This window comes from Macaca fascicularis, chromosome 5 (genome assembly GCF_037993035.2).
Source record: "Macaca fascicularis isolate 582-1 chromosome 5, T2T-MFA8v1.1".
In the NCBI taxonomy this organism is placed as follows: domain Eukaryota; kingdom Metazoa; phylum Chordata; class Mammalia; order Primates; family Cercopithecidae; genus Macaca; species Macaca fascicularis.
In genome coordinates, this window is record NC_088379.1 from 115311608 (window position 1) to 115328860 (window position 17253).

Sequence of the window (17253 nt, forward strand, 5' to 3'; positions counted from 1 at the left end):
GAATACTTAAGAAATAGGTATAAGGAACTCATCTCATACCATTATTTGGGAGAGAAAAAATCTAATTTGATAACTTCCACATCTGCCTGTGGTTCACATCTTGATGTCATTAAATAGAGTATGAAATCAAAGAAGGGTTTTTACTCAAACCATTTACTGTTCATTTCACTCTATGCATAAAATATTTCAGAAATCACTGTCTTAGTAACTTATTCTGCAACAAAGACATGGAATATCCATATTTCCCTTGTATGGTGGTTGTGATGATTGGGTTAAGTGACTGTGAAGGACTCAGAATACTGCCCGCCATGTGAAGAGTTCAATGAATATTGGTTATTACCATCTTCTTGTACTCGTTGGAAACAGGAGTGGCATTTTTTGGTTTCCTCATTACCTACCCCAGTTGCCTTGCATGTGGCTCAATATTTAGCCATTGACTACAATTCTTTTATTTTTTAGGCAGATCGTTGGTTTTTGTAGGATTAAGCAGTGAGGAAAAACAGCAAACTAAAAATGCTACTTCAAATATAGCACCAGTCACCACATAAAGCTTAAATCAATATATTGCAAGTAATTTCTATGAATGTTGAACAATGCAACATAGTGTATGTGAAAAGATCTTGCCTAATAAGTTTCATTCTACTCCTCAAAGTTACTGAAGTCAGTCAACTATTAATAACAGAATTTTTATAGAAAGATTCCATCTTCTTTACTGTTAGATGTTATACCTGTCTTGTACTATGATAAAATAATGAGCATTGTGCATCACACCTTCTGATAATCTCATACTTCTATAAATACTGAAAGAAATAATCACTCTTTTAAATTTAGAGAGAGTGGGTTTTAGGCTAACAATTTGTTTCTTCTTTCCAAGACAGAGTCTTGTTCTGACGCCTATGCTGGAGTGCAGCGGTGCAACCTCAGCTCAGTGCAACCTCTGCTTCCCAGGTTCAACCAATTATTGTGCCTTCACTTCCTGAGTAGCTGGAATTACAAGCGTGTCCCACCATGCCCAGCTAATTTTTGTATTTTTAGTAGAGACAGGGTTTTGCCATGTTGGCCAGGCTGGTCTCGAACTTCTGACTTCGAGTGATCTGCCTGCCTTGGCCTCTCACAGTGCTAGGATTACAGGCCTGAGCTACCATGCCCAGCCTCTAACAACTAATTTTAATGAGTATTACTGGACTAGTCTACAGGTTCACTGAAAGAAAGGCTACCTGTGAAGATGTATTTAATTAGCTTTTGCCCTCATATCTCAATTCTGCCTTCATTACAGCTCTGTGCTCAGTTTTTCCATCTATGAAATAAATACGGCCATATTTGTCCCTGGAAGAACTATGCCAAAAGATTTTAAAGAGACAGGCATCATTTGAAGGCAGTATTATTTTAAAGTATCAATATTACATTTCTTGCAAAGAGCTGCTGAAAGTTAGTTCTCGGTTTTTTGCTCTTTTAATGAGTTTATTCTGTCAATTGGGAAAATATCAACTTCAAAATCTAAATATATACCATAAAATGTTGGGACAAATTTTGAGTTGAAGACAGCAGTACAAACTCATGTTGAGCTGTGTACACACCTACAATAATAATTACAGATGTGTACATATGTATGGGTTAATATGCCTACGTATTTCTCAATTCTGCTGCAAACAATGACATCCCAGTAGCAACAAGCACATCTAATGCCCAGTTCTTGGTTTCTAAGTATGATTCTCCAACAAAAGGAACCAGGGCTCTTTGGAGGAGGGGTTGATTCTAGGGATTCTAGCATTGGGGCAGGGAATATACAAGATGAACCTGGAGCATCTTGTAGTGCCAGAAAGCAAGGAAGTGCTCAAAAATCAAAAGGATGGGCACATCAAAGGGACATAGCAGCCAACCTGGCAGAACTCCTAATAGCCAAGCTGGACAATTTAAGCAACAAATAAATACTGTGTTACCCAAAATACAAAATATACATGAGTCCATACTGATATAAACAAATTAGAGTGGGAGGGAGAGACAAATTTCCCATATGCAAAAATTCCAAATACTACATATGGATATTTCCACTTTCAGGAGGTTGAATGTAATCTTCCCCACTCACCACCTCCCATGACTGGACTTAGTGACTGTTTTCCAAAGAATAGAAGTATGGAAAGGGAAAATAAACAGTAATTTTCAGCAGCAAAAAGCAACACACACTACCTTAACCAAGTGTCCAAAGTTAATAAACCATCAAGCTGATAGCATGTAACTCCTGACATGATGCAGTGAGAAGGACCTTTACCTCTGGTATTCTTCCAAAAAATCCATAACCCCACTCTAATCATGAAGAAAATATCAGACAAACTCAAACTGAGGCACATTCTACAAAACACCTGATCAGTACTCCTCAAAACTGTCAAGTTTATGAAAAAGAAAGACAGTGGAACTATTACAGACCAGAGACTAATTAGGCATGACGACTAATTCAGTGTGGTATCCTAGACTGGATCCTGGAAAAGAAAAATGACATTAATTAAAAAACTAGTACAATCTGAAAAATAAAGTCAAGTTCTGTTAATAGTAATTACCAATATTGGTTACTTAGCTTCTGACAAATGATTCACGGTTAAATAAAAGGTTAACACTAGGGGAACTGGGTGAGTGGTCACAGAAGCGCTCCATGTATCTTTGCAACTTCTCTGTAAATCTAAAAGTATTCCAAGTTTTTTTAAAAATCTGAACATAAAAACTGTTTCTACTGATTTTTGTGTAATTTGTGATCATGAATTATATTTTATAAAGATATTCTGAGTTTGTCCTTTTGAGAAAGCCAATGCTGCTAACAAAATCCATGAATTAATTATAAGTGTAAAGTTACCTGGACAAGTATTTCAATAATAAATATTGATAAACCATTAAGTTTTTTGTTTGTTTTTTTAAAGATAGAGTCTTGCTCTGTTGCCCAGGCTGGAGTGCAGTCGCACGATCTTGGCTCACTGCAACCTCCACCTCCTGGGTTCAAGTGATTCTCCTGCCTCAGTCTCCTGAGTAGCTAAGACTACAGGCATGCGCCACTATGCATGGCAAATTTTTTCTATTTTTAGTAGAGATGGTGTTTCGCCATGTTGGCCAGCTGGTCTCAGACTCCTGACCTCAAGTGATCCACCCGCCTCAGCCTTCCAAAGTGCTGGGATTACAGGCATGAACCACCATGCCTGGCCGATAAGCATTAATTATTAATAATGGCTTACAAAACTGTATCTTTTATAAAGTTTTGAAATAAAGAATCAATTGAGGATTCCAAACATTTAAGAGGAAGCCCAGTTTGCTCACTTAGCCACAAGGCATACATGCGCCTTGTCTCAGTGGAACAGCTGCCACCAATTCAAGTTGGAAGATACTAGGTTCCTGGCAATGACACATCTCCAAAGTTAGGAACATGGCCCTTTCTCCAGAACATATTTTTCCTTCTGCCCTGTTCTACCTGTAATGACTTACAAAGAACCGCCTCTCCCTATGCTGTCCTTCTCTGACTTTGAAAGTCATTTCATCTTAATAACTTTGGCCATGGGTTATACCCAAAGGATATATATGGCTTGAGGTCCTGGGCTACGGAAAGGTTAACAACCAGTAGTCAGAAAAGACCAGTCTAGGAACATAACTGAGATTGAAAAGTTTTCCACATTCATAGACATCTTCAGAAGCTGTTGAAATTTTCTGAGATTTGCTCTAAACATATGGTAATAATTTTCAATGTAAATAAGAGATCTACAAGAGGCAGTTATTTATATCTTGCCTTTTCCATCCCTTTGGCTCTAGTTAAAGGGATGCTTTGATACTGAAAAGCAGTATCAAGCACAAATTTTAGTAAGACCACAGTTAGCAAAAGGTTATAGTCTTTAAAAAATCTATAATAAGAAACAAGTGCTGGGAAATAAATAACAAGGCATAACAGCAAATAGTGCCTTGATGTATTATGTTAAGTATCTTTTCATTTATCTCATTAAATCCATCTTTTCTCCAACTTAACAAAGGTTATAGCAAAAGATAACATTTGTCATGTGAGTAGCTCATAAAATAGGAGTGGCTATGCTTCTGAATCACATTCACATCACCTTCTAGGCATATTACATAATACTCAGCTATCCTGGATTTGCTCCCTACGAGGTTATCAGCTGATGGTTCCAATTTTACAACTGGAAAAATGGAAAAATGGAAACCTTGTCCTTGTAAGTAGTCCTAATAGAAATGGGACTTACTCATATGCTCAACGGGCTACAGAGAAACAACATATTATGTTGTACTTTAATGACATATTATGTGTAATTAAAATAGAAAAAGAAAAGTCCGTTCCTTCTAGGCATAAATGTGTATTTAAGTAATAATTTCCCCATATTTCCAAATAAGATAATGTTGCATAGACCTTATGAATTTTATATTTGATCTTTTTGGTAAATACGGTTGTGAAAATTGAGTTTATATTCTTCTTTTCAAATATTCTCCGCTTAACAAGCACTTGTTTTTGATATTGGTCAAGACGTTTGGCATAATAAGTTAGGAAGCAATGCCGGAGAAGATACCTGAGAAGACAAGTGTGCCCTCCCCTATCTCCCTCACTTTTTTTTCTTTGAGGTTTTAACATCAAGATATAAATTATTGTAAGGTCTCAAAATAATCCTTTCACAAAAATAAGACAGTTTTATGTTGTAAAAACATTAATTATTTGTCAAAGGTTATGTTCTTCCATCTTCATCTGTCACCAGCTGTCAGCATCTCCTTTAAAGATCGGTTTTTTCTTCATAATGACACCTGCATGCAGCTCGTTGGCTGTCCAGATATGGTTTACAACCCAAATGTATAACACTGTCAAACAAGAGTTCCACTGTTGTTTCACATGCTGCAAAATAAGAAAATGGGATTACTGTTGGGCAACTGCATTGCTCTCTTTTCACCTATGTTACACATTACGGCACAGCAACAAGCATATCCCTCGTGAGCACTGAAATGTATTCTAGATGAAAGTCACCAAACTCTCACAAGCTGTAGCGTATTTACATACACACATGTAGATATCTACAGACTTCCAGTTTTAGTCTCTTTATCATGCATCTTACTTTTTGTATGCATTCAACTGTTCAACCCAATTTTTTTTTTTGAGAGAGTCTCACTCTGACACCCAGACTGGAGTGTCATGGTGCAGTCATAGCTTACTGCAGTCTCCACATCCTGGGCTAAAGGGATCCTTCCACCTCAGCCTCCTGCGTAGCTGGCATTACCATGGCCAGCTAATTTTTAATTTAAATTTTTTAAATTTAATTTTTAATTTTAAACAGATACACACCACCACACCCAGCTAATTTTTTTTTTTTTTTTTTTAAGTGGCGATGAGGTCTCACTATGTTGCCCAGACTGGTCTCAAGCAATCCTCCTAACTTGTCTTCCCAAAGTGCTGGCATTATAGGCGTGGGCCACCATGCTTGGCCCAATTGTTTAAACTAGACAAATAAGAGTCTTTTAAAATAGCACTGATTAATCAGTGTTAACTTTCTTTTTATTTGAAAAACATAATCACTAAGAGATACCTGATAATACTCTTAAATTTGCATTTTAAGAAAAAATGTTTTAGGTGCGGAAGAAACAAAGTGTAAAAATTGAAACCTCAAAACATTTCATTATGGCCAATGGCTTCTGAGGACTGATCATACATCAGTTAAGAGGCTTAAAGTAAACGGAATCCAATCTCTTTGACCAATGTCCTAATTTGACTTGGGGATATGGGAGCATAGAAATCAAAAGTACTTTTCCCCAGTCAGGTTTGTTTATTTGTTTGTTTGTTTATTTATTTTGAGACAAGGTCTCACCTCACTCTGTCGCCCAGGCTGGAGTGCAGTGGCATAATCTTGGTTCACTGCAACCTCTGCCTCCTGGGTTAAAGTGATTCTTCCACCTCAGCCTCCTGAATAACTAGGACTACAGGCACCTGGCTAATTTTTGTATTTTTTGTTAAAGGTGGGGTTTCACCATGTTGGCCGGGCTGCTCTCAAACTCCTGGGCTCAAGTGATCCACCAGCCAAGGCCTCCCAAAGTGCTGGGATTACAAGCGTGAGTCACCGCACCCGGACCAGTCAGGTTTTTAAATTTTTTTAAGACTGTGAAAAGGTGATTTATTTACTTTTCTTATTCTAAGAAACCTGAAACATCCAGGTGAGATTATCTTAACATGTTACACTAAAAGAGATATAGCACAGAGTGACTTTTAGTTATCCAAATACTTTTAGTTTCAAAATATTCATGTTAAGGAAGAAACTTGTCATTACAAAATCTTAGCATTTTCAAAGTTCTCCAAAAGACGGTGCCATTAAGAAACAACCAACCACAGAAGTGGAGAGGCTATGACTATTAAATAGGAGGTCACAAGATTATTGGTTTCACATTCTTCTTAAATCAGAAAACAGGAAATAAATCCATCTATGCTTCAGGTTTACAGCTAGTTTACTTTAGCCAAAAGTTGCAAAGGGAGACAGAGGCTGTGAATTCAAGATTACCTGCAGCAGAGATTTCTTCCTTGACATGAATTATTAGGATATTAGAATCAGGGCTATAATATGAGACTATTTGGAGAATACTGTGTAATAGACAGAACACAGATTTTAAAGTCAGGCTAAATGCTCACTTGGGGCAAGTTACTGTTTTCTAAACCTTCGTTTCCTTCCTTGAAAAATGGAGATAACACCACCTACCTCTTTAGGTTTCTGTTGGCATCAAATGAAAACATGAATAAAATATCTAGCACAGTATCTTATGGTAAGTGCTTAAAATGTTATTTTCCTTTCCTGCCTTGCCTCTTCTGATTTCAGTGTATGATATGTTCTTTGGCTTGATAGTAGAGAAATATTATAACTATTAGTATTTGAATGGTGATTTATTTGTATTTCCACAAATACTTCGTTTCATCCTTATGACAACTCTGTGAGGTGAGCATCATCATTCTCCTTTTAAAAATGACACCAAAGGGCCCTTTCCCTTTGCTAGTTTGGTTTTGTATCTCTTCACCATAATACCTCATGGCAGTGAGTACAACTATATGCTGAGTCCCATGAGTCCTCCTAGTAAATCACTGAACCTGGGGGTCATCTGGGGACCTTCCCAACAGAAACAGGTAAAGACAAGTCTTCTAGAAATTCCTACTCCAAATCCAGTGTGCAATACTCTTAAATTCACTGATGGTATGGTCTGAATGTTTGTGTCTCTTCAGAGTTCATGTTGAAATCCTAACCTCCAAAGTGATGAAATCAGAAGGTGAGGCCTTTGGAGGTGTTTAAGTTCAAAAAGATGGTGAATGTGATTAGTGCTCTTATAAAAGAGGCCCCAGAAAGCTATCTAGTCCTCTCCACTAAGTGAAGACACAGTTAGAAGGCATCTGCTGCGAACTAGAAAATGAGTCCTCATCAGACACCAAATCTGCTAGTGCCTTGATCTTGGACTTCCCAGCCTCCAGAACTGTAGGAAATAACTTTCTGTTGTCTGTAAGCCACCCAGTCTATGGTAGCAGTCCAGACGGACTAAGACAACTGAAATCAGAGTTTCAAACATTAGCTACTTTAGGTTGTTACATGATGACTGGAGATATATTTTAGGGTACAAGGTAGATGAATTCTTCTCTCTCTTGGCCTTAGACACCCCTACTCTCCCAAGGTTTCCTAATGCTTTTTGCTTCTGTGACTATAGATCATTTTAGATTACAAAATCATCAGCTCCTCACCTCAGAAAATTGAAGTCTGTGTCACAATAGATAATATATGTGAAAGATTTCTATTGATAAACCCTATACTAAAACATAAAGCATTTGATAAAACTTTAAAAAGTACACTCATCCCCAAGCCACCAGAACATCCTTACCCTGAACATGCTGAGTAAGTCCTAGTGTTTTCTGTACATCTCGGCAGATCTTGGAGAGGCAATATTGGAATTCCTCATCACAGTCATTCTTGCTTTTGCCACAGGTCTCATAGCACCTGTCGTGTTGGTTGCAACACTTTGTCAGGGAAGGGATACCAATGTTAAGCTGCAAAAGGCATTTGGATGGATTACTGTCAATGAAATGCAAAACTCCTCTGCTGAAGTACCACATTCAAATAGATTAAATAGGCATAAATGATAATGACTGCTGTATAGATAGTTCCAAAATCCATTTCTGCCTACAAATATTTTCCGTGTTATAAATCTCCCCATTACACTTACCCACACCCACCCATGTTACTCTCTCAGCCATGCCTCACTGCTTCCTACTGCACAGGTAACACTCACAGTTACCTGTCAGTAACAAAACTTCCATTTGTCCAAAACACAAAACATAAGTTTTAAAAAAAGAAAGATAAATCTAAGTCCATTAAAGATTCTCCAGGGGCTAGGCAAGTATGATTTTTGGATATTCAAAGTGTTTTGTGGCCTCTCCTTCCAAATAAAATTTACTTTATGTGAAATATCACAGAAAACTTTCCTACAACTCAAATTTTATTGTTTTTTGATCTTTAAATATTTCTCCATTCCCCAAAGATACTATTACTCTGAATCTATAACTTCAATTATTTTAAATAACTTTATACACAAAATCCTTGTGTCTAGGAATCATTCTCATAAACATTTTTTTCCCCATAATACTTGGCTTAGATCCAGTCTCTCCTACAACAACCACACAGCTATCCCACTTAGTCTTGTTTTAATGTAGAAAATATGATTTATCTATACTTTTTCCCTCTAAGTAGTATTACTTCTGTACTCCAAACTTTTCAACTATGTATGTGATAATATTAGGAAATATCACTTAAATAGTATGAACATCTATAAGATTCAAAAATAAAACAACTTTACTTCATTTACTTTGGTTAGGAGTTTTGCCAAAAAGAATCTAATAAACCTGATCGCTCTTATACCCAGCTAAATTATTTGTGAATCTAAGAGCATGCTGATAGTCTTATATCACCAAAAGTATTACATGATTTACCAGTTATAAAACTTATCAAATAAAAGACAATATTTACATGAACACCAAACAGTGGAGAGCCACATCCATTCGGTGGGGAGGGTTTATAACCATAACGTGGGAAAGGCTTAGATCCTATAAAATATAAATGGTATCATAATTAATTTTCAAATATGATAAAAATAAAATAAATACTCAAAAAGGTCAATATGCTACATTAGTCTTAGAAATATTTAATATTTACTTGAATGCTAACATAAGTGCATATGTCTTTATTCTGACGAGCATTAAGAACGCTAATTAGACTTTTTATTTCTCCTGTGGTGAGGAATATATACAAATGTACACATATATACATATACACATATATAGCAATTCATAAAATGTAATTATTTGTAAGCCTATGCCATACGAAACATACAAAAGCTTATCCTGGACTTCTGGAGATTTCAGAGGTCACTTCCCAGATAGGGTTCATATGTATGAAAGATAAACCCAACCTGTTTTCCTGTACATTCTAACACTTTGTTTTTTAAAGCTAAGATAGTATCTTCCCAATCTCCCACAAATGCTTCATTGCATACAAACCTCAATAACCATTAACCAACCAGTTTACTCGGGCAAAGCCTAAGGCTAAGGAAGACAAGGTCATCTGATGATCATTTAATAACCTTAGTACTACAAGACATTACAGGACCACACAATCTGCCTGCTGCCCTCCCACTTGGTCAACCATTCCACAAATATACTCCTTTGCCATCTAAGGAAAAAGTTAAGAGGCATACTTGGTGAACTACGGTACTCCAGAAGTACTGCAGTTCTAATGAAGTACTTCCAAAGAACAGAAGACTTGGAAGGCTAATGCTCCCCAGTAGCATCAAGTGTTCAGCAACAAGGAAAAAGATGACATTATCATAGCAATCTTAAACTTTGGAAGGTACTTCAGAAACATCTCACCTCATTTAATACAAGCTTACCTCAGAGATACTGCAGGTTCAGTCCCAGACCATCACAGTAAAGCCAATATAACAATGAAGCGAGTCACACAAATTTCTTTGGTTTTCCAGTGCATATAAAAGTTTGGTTTACACTATGCTGTAGTCTATTAAGCACTCAATAACACTGTCTAAAAAAACCAATGTACAGACCTTAATTTAAAAATAATTTATTGCTAAAAAATGCTGACACAGATACTAAGTGAGCATATGCTGAGGGAAATATGGTGCCAATAGACTTGCTCAATGCAGGGTCGCCGCTAACCTTCGATTTGTTAAAAAACAAACAAACCACAAATAATTGTGAAGTGCATTAAAGCAAAACACATTAAAATGAAGTATGCTTGTATAGAAATCACTTCAACCTACCAGTCACCTACTGTCTCTTTGAATGTTTCCCACAACCCTCCTACATCAAGAAATAACCTATTCTACTGTGAAATGACATCAATTGTTAAGACATTCTTCTGCCTTCTTGTAAGTTCTACCTATAAACAATCCTCTGCCCCTTGGGGAAACAGAAAAATAAGCCAACTCCCTATTTTACACAATAATCCTTTCAAATATTTGGGGCTACAATTTATCTTGCCTTCTAAAATGAGATATTCCTAGGTATTTTACCCTAAGACATGGCAATTTCCAAATATGACCCCACAGTTGGATACATATGAGTGACACAAAGTATTCTACCAATTTTCGTTTAACATTTATTGGTAGGAGACTTAAATAAAGACAAGGTTACCCTCCAAAAGTAAATTGAGGGTAAAAAAGCAACTCTTTCAGTAATCAACCATCAAAATAAGTAACCCCTCAAGGTAATAATTGAAAAATGGTTTCAGCTGGGCTCACGCCTGTAATCCCAGCACTTTTGGAGGTTGAGGTGGTAAAACTGCCTGAGCCCAGGTTTTTGAGACCAGCCTGGGCAACATGAGAGCCTGTCTCTATTTAAAAAAAAAAAAAAAAAAAAAAAAAAAAAATATATATATATATATATATATATATATGAATTTTTAAAAAATAAAAAAAGAGAAAAAAATAAATGGTTTCAGTGACTTGCTCAGAAGTTCCATGCTCAACTCAGGTCACTATATACAGCCTCAAGAGAGTAGTATAACCTCACGAAGATATAAAGCTATAGCCTGGACTGGGAGCGATGGCTCAAACCTGTAATCACAGCACTTTGGGAGGCCGAGGCAGGTGGATCACCTGAGGTCGAGGGTTTGAGACCAGACTGACCAACATGGCGAAACTCCATCTCTACTAAAAATACAAAATTAGCTGGGCATGGTGGCACATGCCTGTAATCCCAGCTACTCGAGAGGCTGAGGCAGGAGAATCTCTTGACCCCAGGAGGTAGAGGTTGCAGTGAGCCAAGATCGTGCCATTGCACTCCAGCCTGGGCAACAAGAGCAAAGCTCTGTCTCAAAAAACACCACCACCACCACCACCAACAAAAAAACCTATAGCCTGCTCTAAAGGAACAATCTATACAAAAAGGAATGGTTAAGATGAGTCTAGAAAAGGGAAGGCCAATGATAGCACTTAGGTCTTGTTTTTCCAACCCTGTCTATCATAAGGATGGGTCCTTAACTTCCCTTGGAAGATGAGGGTAGATGACTCAAGCTATCACAGAGAAGTCGCCGTGATTCTTCAACTCCTACTTTTAGTCCTTCATTCATTTTTTTTTTTTTTTTTTTTTGAGATAGAGTCTCGCTTTGCCTCCCAGCAAGCTGGAGTGCAGTGGTACGATCTTGGCTCATCGCAACCTCTGCCTCCCGGGTTCAAGCGATTCTCCTGCCTCAGCTTCCCGAGTAGCTGGGACTACAGGCGTGCATCACCAGGCCTGGCTAATTTTTGTATTTTTAGTAGAGACGGGGTTTCACCATGTTGGCCAGGCTGGTCTCAAACTCCTGACCTCATGATACACCCACCTAGGCCTCCCAAAGTGCTGGGATTACAGGCTTGAGCCACAGTGCCCGGCCCGGTCCTTCATTCCTAAGAAAACAGTTTATGACTTGGCTTCCTACTTATAAGGGCCTACAGAGGAAGGACATACTAACTACTTGGATGTCCAGTGGGCATCTCAAACTTAAGCTGTCCCTCCTGACATTCACCTCAAATTTGTTCCATTCACAGTTCCCTGTTTTCAGTTAATGGTAACTCTATCCTTCCAGATGCTCAGAGCAATAATGTCAGCCATTGTTGCTTATGTTCTTGCGTTCTTATACCCCACATTCAATCCAACATATATCCTGTTGGTATATCCTGTTGACTTTACCCTCAAAATATTCAGAATCCAATCACTTCTTACCATCTCTACTACTACCAATCCCACTCCAAGCCACAATGGATTACTGCTATAAACTCCTAACTAGTTGCCCTACTTTGGTTCCCCTGCCCCACACTAACCCTCATAATCCAGTCTCCACACTGAGCACAAGTGATCTTATTAAAATATGTTAGATCATGTCTTTTTCTGCTCAGAGCCTCTCCAAAGACTTCTCATCTTTTTCAGAATGAAAGCCAAAGTCTATAAAGCCTATGAAACCGTGTATAACCTGGTCCTCCCATGATTTCTCTGACCTCATCCTCTTCCTATTCTCTCTTCCTTTCTTCCTTAACCTATTCCTCTTTGCTGTTCCACAGACACTGCAAGTCTGCTCCTGTACCAGGGTCTTTGAACCTGCTCTTCCTGCATGTGGATGCCCTTTTTCCTGACACTAGTTTCTCTTTTACTGCTATGGTTTGAATGTTTGCATCACCCCAAAATTCATGTTGAAACATAATCACCAATGTGATGGCATTAGGAGGTGGGACTACTGGAGGTGATTAGGTCATATGGACAGATCTCTCATGAATGGAATTTGTGCCCTAAAAAAGTGGCCCTAAAGAGCTGCCCTGCCCCATCCATCACCATGTGAGGACACAGCTAGAAGGTGCCATCTATGAACAAGGAAGTGGACCCTTACCAGACAATGAATCTGTCAACTGCTTGATCTTGGACTTCACAGCCTCCAGAACTGAGGGATAAATTTCCATTGTTTATAAGCCACCCAGTTTAAGGCATGTTGTTATAGCAGCCTGAACAGACTAAGACATTCACCTTCTCAGCAAGTCTTCCCTGACCATACTATTGTAGCACATATGACCTTCTAACATACTGTATCACTAATCTACTGATTTTATTATGTCTCCCCACCCTAAAATGCAAACTCCTTGAAAGCAGACATTTTTGTGTTTTGGATTCCCAATGCCTAGAACAGTACCTGGAATACCTTTGTGATGAATTTTTGCAATAGGTATGTGATGAATTAATGAACAGAAGACTTGGAAGGCTAATTTCCATGGCGGTTGGAATATTCATTATAAATGGAGATCATCCATTGAGAAACCCTGCTGTTTGCCCTAAAGCCTCTTTTGAGTTTGGTGAGCATTCATCAGCCTCCAAAGACTGATCACTTATAGCTTGTCACATCTCTTTAAAATACGGCACCTCAGACTGAACATTGTAGGGTAAGATGGGCTTTTTAGCCTTTCGTGGTGGATAAAGTACTTGTATTAAAACAGCCTAACATAGTATGTTTCAGCTGTGCCTCACTGCTAACATCGACAGTAGTTTAAAAAAAAATCAGTTATTTCTAAAATGGACTTTTTAATACCTACTGCTAGAGGCTTAGCACCTTTGCAATTTAATTTTGAGCCTAAATATAAGATTGTATATAGTAAGATTCAATCTTGTTTGTTTCAGTTCACCATTCTCGACTGCTCAGCAGTTTTTAAATCTAGAGCTATTCACCCAATGTTGCCTGTTGCTCCCAGATATTCACAAATTAAGATGCAGATATTAATCAGGACAGGTGTCCACTACAGATGAGTCCTCTCTCTAAGCAGCAGTGAAGTCATCAAATCATATCCAGTTTTTCTCACAGGAGTATCATGAGAAACTATATATTTATCTATAGTTTTCTTTGCCCTAACACACTATAAACCTCTTCACAGCTCCACAGACAGAGATTTTTGTGTTTTACTAACTGCTGAATCTCAAAGTAGAACATCTGACCCACAGTTGGGACTCAAATATTTGTATAATGAATAGGAATGACTAAGTAAAACTGTAACATTTGCGTCAGGAAAGGCAACCATTTGATCCTTAAATTATGCACTTAATCCTCCTCACAAGTTCTACAAGAACAAAAACATCTTTATGAAGCATACGTTTAGCTGGCAACATTTAGGCACAAATTTAAGAAGCAATGAAACATGTCTCAGCACCTGTTCAGCGCTTTAAAGTACACAAGATACAGTTCATCCTTTACTTCTATTAACATAAAACTAGAAATTATCTTGAAAATTGCAGGCAGCAGGTGGCATCACAGCTTTACATGATATCAGTTCCTTTTAAGTTCACCTCTACAACCAGGTTCCAACAATGAAGTCACTGAATCCCCTATTATTTTCTGCTGCCAGCATAATGAGACTCTAACCTTAGCTAATCTTATTGGAAACACGATCTCCCAAGTGCTATTTTAACATTTTCAATTTCCAAACGAAAGTCCAATATTTTTCTGACCTATTAAAATATTTAAGCACTCAAAAATGTGCTACAAAAGAATCATCTGTCTGAAATACTGATTTGATCAGTACTCATACTGCCACCAAACAAGTTCTCAGGTTCAAAGAGAAAGTTCGAAAAATATTAAAAGAGTAAACGAAAATAACTGTATTAACGTTAACCAACAATGAGGAGAGGGGTAACTGATATCTAAGGAAAGGAGAGTTATCGGAACCCTTTCTCAACACTCGAGTACACCAAGTCTGTACAAAGGTCGCAAGTTATTGTCTGTGGGTTTGCAGAAAAAAAAAATTTAATATCAATTATAGAGAAAGTTAATACGGCATGGTTTTTAAATTCTCAGTTTGCTTCGCATGTTCATCCAATTTACGGAAGCAAAAACTGAGCTAAAATCAGTCTGTTCCACTCCATTCCCCTGATTCCTACGTCAGTAAGTTCTTGGGCAACTTGGTGCAATTGAGGGGGGAAAAGGTAATTCAGAAGCAACACAAATGGAACGGACAGTACACTCAGGTGACCTCTCACATTCTAACAATAGTGGTGTGAACTTGTACCCAGCTTGCTCAATCACAAGAACCGCAAGATTCTAGCAGTGGTTAAGTTTTTCCACAGCCGAAGGACACCGTCAAGGTCTGCCTTGCATCTGTCACTCACACCTCCAGGACCTCCGTCACCCCAATCCCCCGAAAGTACGAGCCCTCGCTGGGCCCGGGTGCCCCCTCACCGTCACTGCATTTATACTGGCAGAGACCGTCCTCGCCTCCCAGGAGGTCCAAGGCGGCGTTCAGGTACGTGTCTATCTTATGAACGCCGTTCCGGATGGTCTTCAGGGTGGCCCTCCAGTCGGTGGTCTGGGCCTCCTCCTGGCACCTGACAACAGCGGCCATGAGGAGGAACAGGAGGGTGAGCGCGGGGCGCGGGAGCAGGGCCATCCGCGCAGCGCGGGGCTCTACGGGTCCCCGAGCTGCGGCGGGGGGCGCGTCCCCACAGAGCCCCCGGGACGCGCTAGGCGGCGGCGCGGTCCCCGTGCTTTGCCGCCAGCTCCATATCCACGCCTCCTTCCCGGCTGGCCGGCAGGGCCTCGTTGGCTTTACGTGAACCGCCTCGGGGAGGCAGCGCCGTCGCGGGGACGCGCCCGCTCACCTGGACCACCGCGCCCGCTCACCTGGGCCAGCGACCGTCCCTGTGCGCCTGCGCCGAAGCACCGAGCGTCAGCGGCGCACGGGAGGGGCGGGACGCGCAGGGGGTGGGGCGGGGGCGGGGTTGGTGGCGGGGAACCGGGGTGGGGCGCGCCGGCCGGGAAACGGGGGCGCGGCCTCTATGCCCACGTGGTCTCCGCGGCGCCCTCACAAGGGCCTTGGTCCTGGTTCACGAGGGAACCTTAAAAAATACCCAGGCCTGGGCCCCTTTTCTGGGGAGCCTGCTTACGTTGGTCCCAGGTGGCAGTGGGCGCCGGGATTTTTTAAAAGCTCGCCGGGCTGTTAACCGTAAAGCGAGAGTGCAGAGCTAACCCGGGTGGGGTTATCTCTGACCTGACCAGTCGGGGCTCAGCGCAGTAGCCCCGAGAGACAAGCTTTTCTGGGTGTGGACAGCATGGGAGAAAATAACCCCTGTGTCCCCTTCGCAGAGAGGGCTGCGAGAGGTCCAGCTGAGTTTCCGGCTTGAAGACATGGTTCCATTGGCAATGTGGGCAGAGTCCGGCTCTCAGCTCGCAGAGCAGGGCTTTTCCTCCTCGCGTCCTCTCCCGGTCCTCCAGATCTGCTGTGGCCGCGGTTGGGAGCGGGATCTGGGAGATGCCAACCCAAGCCTTGGCGATGCCTGACTCTAATCAGGACAAGCTAGATGCTAGTTTAGACTTTCCGTAAAAAGAAAATAGTCCAACAGTAAAAGTCACAAAATTCTCCCCTGGTAAGGAAGAAACGGTAGTGTAAACTTTAAACTACAGTTAAAAAAATAAATAAATAAAGTAAATCTTAAGGAAGTTCATTGTTTTCCTACTGAAGGGATTTTGTAACTTGATAGTTACAGTGACGTTTGTTTCTCTGTACCCACCACCCTGCCCCCAGCATTGTGCAGGACCCATAAATAACTCTTGCAGTAGTACTTTGTATCGGTTATAAATATCTGTTTATCTTAGTATCACAGCAGTTTCCAAGAATTTGACAGTAATATCCAGAGCAATGTTGAAAGTGTTGGGCAGGCCAGGGGCGGTGGCTCACGCCTGTAATCCCAGCATTTTGGGAGGCCGGGGCAGGTGGATCCCTTGAGGTCAAGAGTTTGAGACCAGCCTGGCTCACATGGTGAAACCCCATCTCTACTAAAAATACGAAAAATTAGCCAGACGTGGTGGCGGACACCACCTGTAATCCCAGCTACTCGGGAGGCTGAGACAGGAGAATCGCTTGAACCCAGCAGGGGGTTGTGGCAGTGAGCTGAGATTGCGCCACTGCACTCCAGTCTGGGTGAGAGAGAGAGAGAGAGAGAGAGAGAGAGAGAGAGAGAGAGAGAGAGAAGGGAAGGAAGGAAGGAAGGAAAGAAAGAGAAATTAAGAATTGGGCATAGGTGTGTCCTTTCTATGAGAATTACCAATAAGTTCTAGGTTTGGCCTTTTGTGTTTGTTACAAACTTAATGAGCTTATAATAAATGTTCAGTGCACAGTTCATAAAAATTACATCCCTCTTTATTGAGTGCTTACTTTCTGCCAGGCACTTCGTGAATATGATCGCTCACATTG

At 40.1% G+C, this 17253-nt stretch overlaps 3 protein-coding genes across 8 annotated transcripts in view; 1 reads left to right on the forward strand and 2 right to left on the reverse strand.

Annotated features, from left to right (window-relative positions):
- Positions 1-2491, forward strand: part of MCUB (mitochondrial calcium uniporter dominant negative subunit beta) — a 129132-nt gene extending 126641 nt beyond the window's left edge. For 2 of the 3 annotated variants that reach the window (XM_065545317.2, XM_074040278.1), the window contains exon 9: positions 875-2491. In XM_065545317.2, the coding sequence (XP_065401389.1) occupies positions 875-1093 (219 nt within the window). In that variant the 3' untranslated portion in view covers positions 1094-2491. The remainder of the gene's footprint in view (positions 1-874) is intronic. The other variant, XM_065545319.2, reaches the window with a different exon arrangement.
- CASP6 (caspase 6) overlaps positions 1-4566 on the reverse strand; it is a 107491-nt gene extending 102925 nt beyond the window's left edge. For 2 of the 4 annotated variants that reach the window (XR_012435006.1, XR_012435007.1), the window contains exon 1: positions 2425-2534. The gene's annotated coding sequence lies outside the window, so the exon portion shown is untranslated. Of the gene's footprint in view, positions 1-2424 lie in introns of all 4 variants that reach the window. The other 2 variants (XM_015450540.4, XM_015450541.4) reach the window with 2 other exon arrangements.
- Positions 1441-15721, reverse strand: PLA2G12A (phospholipase A2 group XIIA). Its single transcript, XM_005555665.5, has 4 exons — positions 15243-15721; positions 9009-9085; positions 7867-8032; positions 1441-4864 (listed from the first exon to the last, which is right to left on the reverse strand). Exons 1-4 carry the CDS (start codon positions 15448-15450, stop codon positions 4746-4748), a joined length of 570 nt encoding a protein of 189 aa, XP_005555722.1. The 5' UTR covers positions 15451-15721; the 3' UTR covers positions 1441-4745.
- Between the last annotated feature and the right edge of the window lie 1532 nt (positions 15722-17253).

Excerpts from the sequence above, each read along its gene's own strand:
- PLA2G12A (XM_005555665.5), bottom strand. The coding sequence starts at position 15,450 with ATGGCCCTGCTCCCGCGCCCCGCGCTCACCCTCCTGTTCCTCCTCATG. Across the intron at positions 9,086-15,242 it reads CCAGTATAAATGCAGTGACG|GATCTAAGCCTTTCCCACGT; the intron begins GTGAGGGGGCAC and ends TATATTTTATAG. Across the intron at positions 4,865-7,866 it reads ACTTACTCAGCATGTTCAGG|CATGTGAAACAACAGTGGAA; the intron begins GTAAGGATGTTC and ends CTTATTTTGCAG.